The sequence below is a fragment of the Natator depressus genome, chromosome 6 (genome assembly GCF_965152275.1).
Source record: "Natator depressus isolate rNatDep1 chromosome 6, rNatDep2.hap1, whole genome shotgun sequence".
Lineage (NCBI taxonomy): Eukaryota > Metazoa > Chordata > Testudines > Cheloniidae > Natator > Natator depressus.
In genome coordinates, this window is record NC_134239.1 from 109812593 (window position 1) to 109826151 (window position 13559).

Here is a 13559-nt window from a genome sequence, read left to right on the forward strand (position 1 = left end):
TCCTCCTTTCTGCAAGCTAGAGGATGGATATTAGATCATGCCGTCTAGCACCGAGCAATGGCTTTTCATAAGCTGAGGTGCATTGAGATGCAGTAAAATTGTTAGTTTCATTAGAGTACATGGTCTTTTTTCATTGTGGTTGCTAATGAGATGTTTGTTCTCCAGATTACAGAGTTAGTGCACCAAAGAGATGTTACAAGATCACTGATCAAAAGCAAGATTGACAACTCCAAATCCTTTGAGTGGCTCAGCCAGATGCGATTCTACTTTGACCCAAAACAGACAGATGTGTTGCAGCAGCTGTCCATTCAGATGGCAAATGCCAAATTCAACTACGGCTTTGAGTATCTTGGTGTTCAGGATAAACTAGTTCAGACTCCTCTTACTGACCGCTGTTACCTGACAATGACGCAAGCCTTGGAGGCAAGACTTGGAGGCTCACCGTTTGGTAAGTTTGTACTTATTCCATATGTGTCTTCTGTTAAATGTAAAGATTGATGTTCATCAGCTATAAAATTAATAAAGTAACTTCCGTAGTTGAGACTCCAGTTTTGAAAAATGAGCAACACTTAGGCCATGTCTATATTTACCAGTAGATCTGCACTGCTGTAATTGATGCAGCAGGTGTTGATTTAGCGGGTCTGTTGAAGACACACTAAATCAATGGGAGAGTGCTCTCCTACTTATTTGTGTACTCCACCTCCTTGAGAAAAGTAAGGAAAGTCAGCGGGAGAGCATCTCCCATCGACACAGTGCGGTGCAGACACTGCATTAAGTCGACCTAAGCTACATCAACTTCAGTTACGTTATTACTGTGGTACTGTAGCTCAGCCCGTAGACTTTAGATGTTAATATTGACAGTTTAGTGCCTAGGAAGAGACTAATGTTTTTATCCCATTCTAAAAATAGGTCCTGCTGGTACTGGTAAAACAGAATCTGTAAAGGCCCTTGGACACCAGCTTGGCCGCTTTGTTCTGGTTTTCAACTGCAGTGAAACGTTTGACTTCCAGGTATAGTATCTTTAATTTAACATGAGAACATTCTTCATTTTAAGTTAAGATCTCATTAATATGCCATTTAAGCTTGTAGATTTCAAAACATGTTTGAAAGCTTGTTCCTGTATCTGGCAAAATAGATTCTGGTTACTGAACTGTGCTTCATTGGACCTCACTACCAGCTAAAGCAGAATTGGGTTAGAAGCTGCCTGCTCTGTTTTTAGATAGTAATTTAGCAAGAGAAGAACTGAACTGCAAGCTTTAGGAAGGTAACTTCAAATTTTTTCAAACTACAGTCTTCCATTACCATCCCCCAGTCATATTGTGTGACCAACTGCAGTAGACCTACTTTAGTGGAAACCAAGTAGGTGTGACTGGCTGACTCCTAATGGATTTGTTGCTGCACATACTCCTTATGTCAATGGACTGCCTGATCTATTGCAGCATCGGAACTACTTTTCAATTCTGCTGCAGGTTTAGGAGTGTGCTTGCAGAGATTTTAGAATTAAGTGACAGACTTCCCTAAAGAGGAGTGGAAGTTGCTTAGTAGTGCCTTATACATTCTAGAACATGGAAGTTGGCATTCAAAAACTGAAACCTCTGAGAAGCAAGAGTGGTGTGAGTAGGTAGAGAAGAGTGGAGTGGTGTGTAGAGAAGTAGTTGTTTCTGTTGAAAGCATAAAGATTCTCAGCCTAAAGATGCACACACATTAAATAGGGGGTTAATATATGTAACCACAATCCTGTCCAGTCTACACCTGTTCCACTGTGTACAGGGAAGAATATCCAAGGTAACGTGTGTGTGTGTGTGTGTGTGTGGTGTGTGTGTGTGTATGTATACATAAAGCTTATCTTCTCTTTTTCTCTGCCTACAGGCAATGGGACGCATCTTTGTGGGGCTCTGCCAAGTGGGCGCATGGGGCTGCTTTGATGAGTTCAACAGACTTGAGGAGCGTATGCTTTCTGCTGTTTCTCAGCAGGTTCAGTGCATCCAGGAAGCCTTGCGAGAACATTGCAATCCAAACTATGACAAGAGTATGCAATTTTTTCCATTGCTAATGGTTTTGTATAGCTGTTCTGTCAAAAGAATGCCCTCACTTGCATGTCTGAAATAGGTCCTTTTTGAGAAATCTCTTTGATCAGTTACTCCCACATTGGCCAGAGGTTTTTTTTTTTTTTTTTTTACATTTTGAAAATGTAACTTAAACATTAAACAATTAAAGGAAATAGCTTTCAACAGATATGCAGTCACTTTCAACATTGTGTAACTTTAGTGTAGTGGTAGAAAAAATGTTTGACTAGTTGTACAGTAACTCATCGCTTAACGCTGTAACGTGTTCCTGAAAAATGCAACTTCAAGCAAAACAATGTTAAGCAAATCCAATTTCCCCATAAGAATTAATGTAAATGGAGGGGTTAGGTTCCAGGAAAAATGTTTTCACCAGACAAAAGGCTATATTATGTATACCCACAGTATAAGTTTTAAACAAACAATTTAATACTGTGCACAGCAGTGATGATTGTGAAGCTTAGTTGAGGTGGTGAAGTCAGAGGGTGGGATATTTCTTAGGGAATTCCTTACTGCTCAATGATGAACTAGAACTCAGCTGAGCCCTCAAGGGTTAACACATTGTTAATGTAGCCTCACACTCTACAAGGCACCATGAATGGAGGGAGGGGAGACAGCATGGCAGATAGAGACAGAGACACACACCCTGTGTGTGTGAGATAGAGAGATGTGCATTGCCCCTTTAAGTACGCTGAATCACTCTAAGTAGGTTGCCTTTTTAAGTAGACCAGGAAGTTGAGACAGCAGCTGCTACCAGCATTCTCCCTCTCTCCTGAGCCCCGTAGTGTCCCCTCCCACAGCTCTATGGAAATGGGATAAGCAGAGGGGACGGGGACACCATGATATTAGCCCCCCTCTTGCCCCCACCCCCGCACAGCAAGCAGGAGGCTCCTGGAAGCAGCTCCAAGGTAGAGCGCAGGAGCAGCACATGGCAGTGAGGGGGAGGGACAGCTGAACTGTCAACAATTGATAGCCTGCTGGGCGGCTGCCGCACAGGGAACTTAGGGGAACGGGGAGCTGATGGGGGGCTGCTGTTCCACCCTGGTTCCAAGCCCCCACCAGCTAGCTCCATTGGGCTGGTCTTTCTGCAAGCAGTGGACAAAGCAGGCAGCTGCCAAACAACGTTATAAGGGAGCATTGCACAACTTTAAACGAGCATGTTCCCTAATTGATCAGCAACGTAACAACGAAACAACCTTAACTGGAATGACCGAGACGACTTTAAGTGAGGAGTTACTGTACCGTAAACAAAACTATACAGGATACTAAAAGTGAAGTTTCAACTACTGTAGTTGATAGCTGATTTGACTGAGACAAAATCAATTGTAACTAAAAATACTTTGTGTGAACTGTTTTTAGCTTCTGCACCTATTACTTGTGAGCTGCTGAATAAACAAGTTAAAGTGAGCCCAGACATGGCTATCTTCGTCACCATGAATCCTGGTTATGCGGGTAGATCAAATCTTCCAGACAACTTGAAGAAGCTGTTCCGTAGCTTGGCAATGACAAAGCCAGACCGCCAGCTGATTGCCCAGGTCATGTTGTACTCCCAGGGTTTCCGTACTGCTGAAGTGCTTGCCAATAAGATTGTCCCATTCTTCAAGTAAGTAATAGTCCCTTAAACAAGTCTGGCCCAGACCATTAAAAGATCACTTGTGTACTTAAATGTGGAACTTAAAATGGCTCTGTAGGTAGTTTTGAAACTACCATAGCAAGAACATAGTACAGTAAGCATGCTTGACACTTTACGATTGAACATTAGTTTTGTGATCTTAGTATGTCTAAAACTGACTCTGATGTCTTTTATCTTTAGACTCTGTGATGAGCAGCTCTCCTCTCAAAGTCATTATGACTTTGGCTTAAGAGCTTTGAAGGGTGTACTGATTAGTGCAGGAAATGTGAAGAGGGAGAGGATTCAGAAGATAAAGCGGGAGAAGGAAGAGCGTGGTGAAGTTGTTGATGAAGGGGAAATTGCTGAGAACCTACCTGAACAAGAGGTAAAACATATACAGATTTTTTATATTGATTCACAGCAAAAGGGTGATTACTGTAGATATGCATGTATATGAGCACTTACAGTAAAGCACCTGCTGTATCTAGCATAAACGTAATCTATTTAAGTTCACAAGTTGTCATATTTACTTGAAGTCTTGGTACTTTAGGCTACAGAAGTGGTGGTTTCAGCAGATTGAATGGAGTTTTAATCAGTGCTTGAGTTGTTGAAAATGTCTTTCTTACAATAAAACAGAAGCACCTGATGGTTTGTGATCATTACAAACTTTCACCATTCCAATAAAACGAGTGGTGTCCTGACTGTATTCCAAGTGGAGTAGACATTCTGAATGAACTCCTCTGTAGTTCACATCACTTTCAGATAAATGTTATGTAGGCAAGTACAGCTGTCACTCCTCAATTAAGGCAATTGTATTAGGTGATAGAATCATAGAATCATAGAATATCAGGGTTGGAAGGGACCCCAGAAGGTCATCTAGTCCAACCCCCTGCTCTAAGCAGGACCAATTCCCAGTTAAATCATCCCAGCCAGGGCTTTGTCAAGCCTGACCTTAAAAACCTCTAAGGAAGGAGATTCTACCACCTCCCTAGGTAACGCATTCCAGTGTTTCACCACCCTCTTAGTGAAAAAGTTTTTCCTAATATCCAATCTAAACCTCCCCCATTGCAACTTGAGACCATTACTCCTCGTTCTGTCATCTGCTACCATTGAGAACAGTCTAGAGCCATCCTCTTTGGAACCCCCTTTCAGGTAGTTGAAAGCAGCTATCAAATCCCCCCTCATTCTTCTCTTCTGCAGACTAAACAATCCCAGCTCCCTCAGCCTCTCTTCATAAGTCATGTGCTCTAGACCCCTAATCATTTTTGTTGCCCTTCGCTGGACTCTCTCCAATTTATCCACATCCTTCTTGTAGTGTGGGGCCCAAAACTGGACACAGTACTCCAGATGAGGCCTCACCAATGTCGAATAGAGGGGAACGATCACGTCCCTCGATCTGCTCGCTATGCCCCTACTTATACATCCCAAAATGCCATTGGCCTTCTTGGCAACAAGGGCACACTGTTGACTCATATCCAGCTTCTCGTCCACTGTCACCCCTAGGTCCTTTTCCGCAGAACTGCTGCCTAGCCATTCGGTCCCTAGTCTGTAGCGGTGCATTGGATTCTTCCATCCTAAGTGCAGGACCCTGCACTTATCCTTATTGAACCTCATCAGATTTCTTTTGGCCCAATCCTCCAATTTGTCTAGGTCCTTCTGTATCCTATCCCTCCCCTCCAGCGTATCTACCACTCCTCCCAGTTTAGTATCATCCGCAAATTTGCTGAGAGTGCAATCCACACCATCCTCCAGATCATTTATGAAGATATTGAACAAAACCGGCCCCAGGACCGACCCCTGGGGCACTCCACTTGACACCGGCTGCCAACTAGACATGGAGCCATTGATCACTACCCGTTGAGCCCGACAATCTAGCCAGCTTTCTACCCACCTTATAGTGCATTCATCCAGCCCATACTTCCTTAACTTGCTGACAAGAATACTGTGGGAGACCGTGTCAAAAGCTTTGCTAAAGTCAAGAAACAATACATCCACTGCTTTCCCTTCATCCACAGAACCAGTAATCTCATCATAAAAGGCGATTAGATTAGTCAGGCATGACCTTCCCTTGGTGAATCCATGCTGACTGTTCCTGATCACTTTCCTCTCATGTAAGTGCTTCAGGATTGATTCTTTGAGGACCTGCTCCATGATTTTTCCAGGGACTGAGGTGAGGCTGACTGGCCTGTAGTTCCCAGGATCCTCCTTCTTCCCTTTTTTAAAGATTGGCACTACATTAGCCTTTTTCCAGTCATCCGGGACTTCCCCCGTTCGCCACGAGTTTTCAAAGATAATGGCCAAGGGCTCTGCAATCACAGCCGCCAATTCCTTCAGCACTCTCGGATGTAACTCGTCCGGCCCCATGGACTTGTGCACGTCCAGCTTTTCTAAATAGTCCCTAACCACCTCTATCTCCACAGAGGGCTGGCCATCTCTTCCCCATTCTGTGATGCCCAGCGCAGCAGTCTGGGAGCTGACCTTGATACTGATATACAGTATACTGATATACTGATAGCTTAAGTATTCCCTGTATAGCATCACTTCAAGTTCATAATGCACTGTTATAAATGGTCTTGCACAAATACAAAACTCAACATCAAATAAGTTTTGCAGGGAATAAGAATGCCAAATGCAAACCTAGCAAATGTCAATATACTCTGCAGTCTGAGTATTCAGTATGACCTGTTTGAAATATTTCCACCAATGTGACTAATGCAGATATTCATTGCTTGCCTTGTATTGTCTAATCAAAGCATGAAAATTTTCCATGTAGATTTTGATCCAGAGTGTGTGTGAAACAATGGTACCCAAACTTGTTGCAGAAGACATCCCATTGCTGTTCAGTCTCTTGTCTGATGTATTCCCTGGAGTACAGTATCATTGTGGTGAAATGACAGCCCTGCGAGAGGAGCTTAAGAAAGTGTGTCAGGAAATGTACCTTACCTATGGTGATGGAGAAGAAGTTGGTGGCATGTGGGTGGAAAAGGTACATTGTGATAGTTGTAAATCTTACAATGTGGAGTTGACAAAAGTACATGTAGCACTTTCCATATTCTGTGATACAGAAATCAAATATAACTGCTCCCCAAATAGACAGAATACCTAAAATACATTTCAACTTTAAGTGATTCCGGATTATTATGTTTGAATCTTAATAAATGGAAGTCTTAAATGACAGATCAATCTGTTCTGTCACAGGTTCTTCAGCTCTATCAAATTACCCAGATCAATCATGGGTTGATGATGGTGGGTCCTTCTGGAAGTGGAAAGAGCATGGCTTGGAGAGTGCTGCTAAAAGCTCTGGAGCGGCTAGAGGGTGTAGAAGGTGTTGCTCACATCATTGATCCAAAAGCAATCAGCAAAGATCACCTCTATGGTACTTTGGATCCAAATACCAGAGAATGGACAGATGGATTGTTTACACATGTCCTGAGAAAGTGAGTCTTAAACATTAATAGCATATAAGTTAAGAAGTGGCTATTAGAGAGATCCTTGGATGTTGTCATTGCCATGGAGGATTGAGGAAAGAGAATATTACTGTTTTTTAACCTACACTAAATGCTTTCCTGAATTTAGGATCATAGACAATGTGAGAGGTGAATTGCAAAAACGACAGTGGATCATCTTTGATGGGGATGTAGATCCTGAATGGGTGGAGAACTTAAACTCCGTGCTGGATGACAACAAACTGCTGACTCTGCCCAATGGAGAACGTCTCAGCCTTCCACCAAATGTAAAGTTCTTTTTGTTTTTACAAACATTTTAGCATTTCTAAATAGTTTAATCTACTGAAAATTTGATAGCTCTGCTGCTTTTGGTAGCTGACATGAACAGGCTCTTATCACACACTGTGGGCACAGATTAAAGTTAATATTGCATCAGAGCAAAAGTGATCTTATGCAATGGTCTGGTTCAACTGTTTAAAAACCCTTCTGTGGTTATGGAGTTTGTCATGTCAGGTTTACCTTGCCCCTACCAGACTAGGAAATACTAGATCATGCATAAATGTCTAATTAGGTGTTAAATATATAAAATACCTGATGAAGTTAAGATAAAACTTAATTTTTATAACACCGATTGGCTTTTGGGGAGTTTAGAGAAGCATGTTAACTGAGCTTTTATAGTGACTCCTCATTTAACGTTGTAGTTATGTTCCTGAAAAATGCTACTTTAAGCGAAATGATGTTAAGAGAGTCCAATTTCCCCATAAGAATTAATGTAAATAGTGGGGGGGGCTAGGTTCCAGGGAAATTTTTTTTCGCCAGACAAAAGTTTAAGTATAAGTTTTAAACAAACAATTGAATACTGTACATTGTGAAGCTTGGTTGAGGTGGTGAAGTCAGAGGATGGGATATTTCCCAGAGAATGCCTTCCTGCTAAATGATGAACTAGCACTCGGCTGAGCCCTCAAGGGTTAACACATTGTTGTTAATGTAGCCTCACACTCTACAAGGCAGCACATATGAAGGGAGGAGACACAGCATGGCAGTGGCTGCAAACATTCCCTGTGGAAACTGAACATGATGAACTCATGCTATTCCACTGGAGTGCACCACTACCTCCACGTTCCAAAGTGCCAGGTGGGAGAGGTGCATGTGTGTGTGAGACAGACACACACACCATGTGTGTGAGACAGACACACCATATGGGTGGCTGTGACACATGACAGACACACCACATGGGTGGCTGTGACACACAGACAAACACACCATGTGTGTGAAGCGCATTGCCCCTTTAAGTACGTTGAGCCCACTCTAAGTACACTGCCTTTAAGTAGATCAGCAAGTTGAGGCAGCAGCTGCTGCCAGCAAGTCCCCTCCATCCTGAGTCATGTCCTGTCCCCTCATTTCCCCTGCTCTGTGGAGATGGGGTACAGGAGCCGGGGGTAGGGGACATAAGAACATAAGAATAGCCATACTGGGTCAGACCAAAGGTCCATCCAGCCCAGTATCCTGTCTACCGACAGTGGCCAATGCCAGGTGCCCCAGAGGGAGTGAACCTAACAGGTAACGATCAAGTGATCTCTCTCCTGCTATCCAGCTCCACCCTCTGACAAACAGAGGCTAGGGACACCATTCCTTACCCATCCTGGCTAATAGCCATTAATGGACTTACCCTCCATGAATTTATCTAGTTCTCTTTTAAATCCTGTTATAGTCCTAGCCTTCACAACCTCCTCAGGCAAGGAGTTCCACAGGTTGACTGTGCGCTATGTAAAGAAGAACTTCCTTTTATTTGTTTTAAACCTGCTGCCCATTAATTTCATTTGGTGGCCCCTAGTTCTTATATTATGGGAACTAGTAAATAACTTTTCCTTATTCACTTTCTCCACACCACTCATGACTTTATATACCTCTATCAAATCCCCACTTAGTCTCCTCTTTTCCAAGCTGAAAAGTCCTAGCCTCTTTAATCTCTCGTCACATGGGACCCGTTCCAAACCACTAATCATTTCAGATGCCCTTTTCTGAACCTTTTCTAACACCAGCATATCTTTTTTGAGATGAGGAGACCACCTCTGTATGCAATATTCAAGATGTGGGAGTACCATGGATTTATATAAGGGCAAAAAGATATTCTCCATCTTATTCTCTATCTCTTTTTTAATGATTCCTAACATCCTGTTTGTTTTTTTGACTGCCGCTGCACACTGCACACTGTGTGGACTTCTTCAGAGAACTATCCACGATGACTCCAAGATCTCTTTCCTGATTAGTTGTAGCTAAGGGTATGTCTACACTACGAAATTAGGTCGAATTTATAGAAGTCGGTTTTGTAGAAAGTGTTTTTATACAGTTGATTGTGTGTGTCCCCACACAAATGCTCTTAGTGCATGTAGTCGGCGGAGTGTGTCCACAGTACCAAGGCAACCGTCGACTTCTGGAGCATTGCACTGTGGGTGGCTACCCCACGGTTCCCGCAGTCTCCACTGCCCATTTGAATTCTGGGTAGAAATCCCAGTGCTTGATGGGGCTAAAACATTGTCGCGGGTGGTTCTGGGTACATATCATCAGGCCCCCGTTCCCTCCCTCCCTCCGTGAAAGCAAGGGCAGACAATCATTTTGCGCCTTTTTTCTTGAGTTACCTGTGCAGACGCCATACCACGGGAAGCATGGAGCCTGCTCAGCTAACCATCACCGTATGTCTCCTGGGTGCTGGCAGACGTGGTACTGCATTGCTACACAGCAGCAGTTTATTGCCTTTTGGCAGCAGACAGTGCAGTATGACTGGTAGCCGTCATCAACGTAGTCCTGGGTGCTCTTTTAACCGGGCACCTGGGCAAACATGGGAGTGACTCAGCCAGGTCATTTCCCTTGTTTTGACTCGTGGCGATTGAGTCCTACCGGCAGTGCACTGTCTTTTAACCTCCAGCTAGCAGAAGATGATGGCTAGTCGTCATACTGCACTGTCTTCTGCCGACCACCCAGGAGATGATGATGGCTAGCAGTTGTACTGCACAGTCTGCTGCCAGCAAGATGTATAAAGAAAGATGAAGTGGCTCAAAACAAGAAATAGACCAGATTTGTTTTGTATTCACTTTTTCCTCCCTCCCTCCCTCCATGAAATCAACGGCCTGCTAAGCCCTGTTTTGAGTTCTATCCTTGAGGTTTTGAGTTCTATCCTTGAGGGGGCCATTCAGTTTCTCGCAAAGCCACCCCCTTTGTTGATTTTAATTCCCTGTAAGCCAACCCTGTAAGCCATGTTGTCAGTCGCCCCTCCCTGTGTCAGGGCAATGGCAGACAATCGTTCCATGCCTTTTTTCTGTGCAGACGCCATACCACAGCAAGCATGGAGCCCGCTCAGATCACTTTGGCAATTAGGAGCACATTAAACACCACGCGCATTATCCAGCAGTATATGCAGCGCCAGAACCTGGCAAAGCGATACTGGACGAGTAGGCAACGTCAGCGCGGTGACGTGAGTGATGAGGACATGGACACAGACTTCTCTCAAAGCACGGGCCCTGGCAATGTGGGCATCATGGTGCTAATGGGGCAGGTTCATACGGTGGAATGCCGATTCTGGGCTCGGGAAACAAGCACAGACTGGTGGGACCGCATAGTGTTGCAGGTCTGGGACGATTCCCAGTGGTTGCAAAACTTTCACATGCGTAAGGGCACTTTCATGGAACTTTGTGACTTGCTTTCCCCTGCCCTGAGGCGCAAGACTACCAAGATGAGAGCAGCTCTCACAGTTGAGAAGCGAGTGGCAATAGCCCTGTGGAAGCTTGCAACGCCAGACAGCTACCGGTCAGTCGGGAATCAATTTGGAGTGGGCAAATCTACTGCGGGGGCTGCTGTGATCCAAGTAGCAATGCAATCAAAGATCTGCTGATATCAAGGGTAGTGACCCTGGGAAATGTGCAAGTCATAGTGGATGGCTTTGCTGCAATGGGTTCCCTAACTGTGGTGGGACCATAGACGGAACCCATATCCCTATCTTGGCACCGGAGCACAAGCCGGCGAGTCATAAACTGCAAGGGGTACTTTTCAATAGTGCTGCAAGCACTGGTGGATCACAAGGGACGTTTCACCAACATCAACGTGAGATGGCCGGGAAAGGTACATGACGCTCGCATCTTCAGGAACTGTGGTCTGTTTCAAAAGCTGCAAGAAGGGACTTTATTCCCAGACCAGAAAATAACTGTCGGGGATGTTGAAATGCCTATAGTTATCCTTGGGGACCCAGCCTACCCCTTAATGCCATGGCTCATGAAGCCATACACAGGCAGCCTGGACAGTAGTCAGGAGCTGTTCAACTACAGGCTGAGCAAGTGCAGAATGGTGGTAGAATGTGCATTTGGATGTTTAAAAGCACGCTGGCACAGTTTACTGACTCGGTTAGACCTCAGCGAAACCCAATATTCCCACTGTTATTACTGCTTGCCGCGCTCTCCACAATATCTGTGAGAGTAAGGGGGAGATATTTATGGCAGGGTGGGAGGTTGAGGCAAATCGCCTGGCTGCTGGTTTTGCACAGCCAGACACCAGGGTGGTTAGAAGAGCACAGGAGGGTGCAGTGCGCATCAGAGAAGCTTTGAAAACCAGTTTCATGACTGGACAGGCTACGGTGTGAAAGTTCTGTTTGTTTCTCCTTGATGAAACCCCCTGCCCCTTGGTTCACTCTACTTCCCTGTAAGCTAACCACCCTCCCCTCCTCCCTTCGATCACTGCTTGCAGAGGCAATAAAGTCATTGTTGCTTCATATTCATGCATTCTTTATTCATTCATCACACAAATAGGGGGATAACTACCAAGGTAGCCCAGGAGGGGTGGTGGAAGAGAGAAGCACTGGGAGAGGTGGTGGAGGAGGGAAGGACAAGGCCACACAGCACTTTAAAAGTTTAAAACTTTAAAACTTATTGAATGCCAGCCTTCTGTTGCTTGGGCAATCCTCTGGGGTGGAGTGGCCGGGTGGCCAGAGGCCCCCCCACCGTGTTCTTGGGCATCTGGGTGAGGAGGCTATGGAACTTGGGGAGGAGGGTGGTTGGTTACACAGGGGCTGTAGCGGTGGTCTGTGCTCCTGCTGCCTTTCCTGCAGCTCAACCATACGCTGGAGCATATTGGTTTAATCCTCCAGCAGCCTCAGCATTGAATCCTGCCTCCTTTCATCACGCTGCCGCCACCTTTCAGCTTCAGCCCTGTCTTCAGCCCGCCACTTACTCTCTTCAGCCCGCCACCTCTCCTCCCGGTCATTTTGTGCTTTCCTGCACTCTAACATTGTCTGCCTCCATGCATTCGTCTGTGCTCTGTCAGTGTGGGAGGACAGCATGAGCTCACAGAACATTTCATCACGAGTGTGTTTTTTTTGCCTTCTAATCTTCACTAGCCTCTGGGAAGGAGAAGATCCTGTGAGCCTTGAAACACATGCAGCTGGTGGAGAAAAAAAAAAGAGACAGTGGTATTTAAAAAGACACATTTTCTAGAACAATGGCTACACTCTTTCACAGTAAACCTTGCTGTTAACATTACATACACAGCACATGTGCTTTCATTCCAAGGTCGCATTTTGCCTCCCCCCATAATGTGGCTAGCCCCTCACCCCTCGCCATGGCTAACAACAGGGAACATTTCTGTTCAGCCACAGGCAAACAGCCCAGCAGGAATGGGCACCTCTGCATGTCCCCTTAAGAAAAGCACCCTATTTCAACCAGGTGACCATGAATGATATCACTCTCCTGAGGATAACACAAAGAGATAAAGAACGGATGTTGTTTGAATGCCAGCAAACATACACTGCAATGCTTTGTTCTACAATGATTCCCTAGTACGTGCTACTGGCCTGGTGTGGTAAAGTGTCCTACCATCATGGATGGAATAAGGCTGCCCTCCCCAGAAACCTTTTGCAAAGGCTTTGGGAGTACATCCAGGAGAGCCGCAAATGCCAGGGCAAATTAATCATTAAACATGCTTGCTTTTAAACCATGTATAGTATTTTAAAAGGTACCCTCACCAGAGGTCCCTTCTCCACCTGGCGGGTCCGGGAGGCAGCCTTGGGTGGGTTCAGGGGGTACTGGCTCCAGGTCCAGGGTGAGAAACAGTTCCTGGCTGTCGGGAAAACCGGTTTCTCCGCTTGCTTGCTGTAAGCTATCTACAACTTCATCATCATCATCGTCCTCGTCCCCAAAACCTGCTTCTGTGTTGCCTCAATCTCCATTGAAGGAGTCAAACAACATGGCTGGAGTAGTGGTGGCTGAACCCCCTAAAATGGCATGCAGCTCATCATAGAAGTGGCATGTTTGGGGCTCTGACCCGGAGCGGCCGTTTGCCTCTCTGGTTTTCTGGTAGGCTTGCCTCAGCTCTTTAAGTTTCACGTGGCATTGCTTTGGGTCCCTGTTATGGCCTCTGTCCTTCATGCCCTGGGAGATTTTGACAAATGTTTTG

General features: G+C 45.1%; 1 protein-coding gene across 1 annotated transcript in view; it reads left to right on the forward strand.

The window, feature by feature from the left end:
• LOC141989498 (cytoplasmic dynein 1 heavy chain 1-like) overlaps positions 1-13559 on the forward strand; it is a 103706-nt gene that overhangs the window by 38892 nt on the left and 51255 nt on the right. The window contains exons 27-34 of the mRNA XM_074956253.1: positions 166-448; positions 910-1010; positions 1870-2029; positions 3423-3666; positions 3877-4060; positions 6449-6661; positions 6874-7112; positions 7252-7408. Of these exons, the coding sequence (XP_074812354.1) occupies positions 166-448; positions 910-1010; positions 1870-2029; positions 3423-3666; positions 3877-4060; positions 6449-6661; positions 6874-7112; positions 7252-7408 (1581 nt within the window). The remainder of the gene's footprint in view (positions 1-165; positions 449-909; positions 1011-1869; positions 2030-3422; positions 3667-3876; positions 4061-6448; positions 6662-6873; positions 7113-7251; positions 7409-13559) is intronic.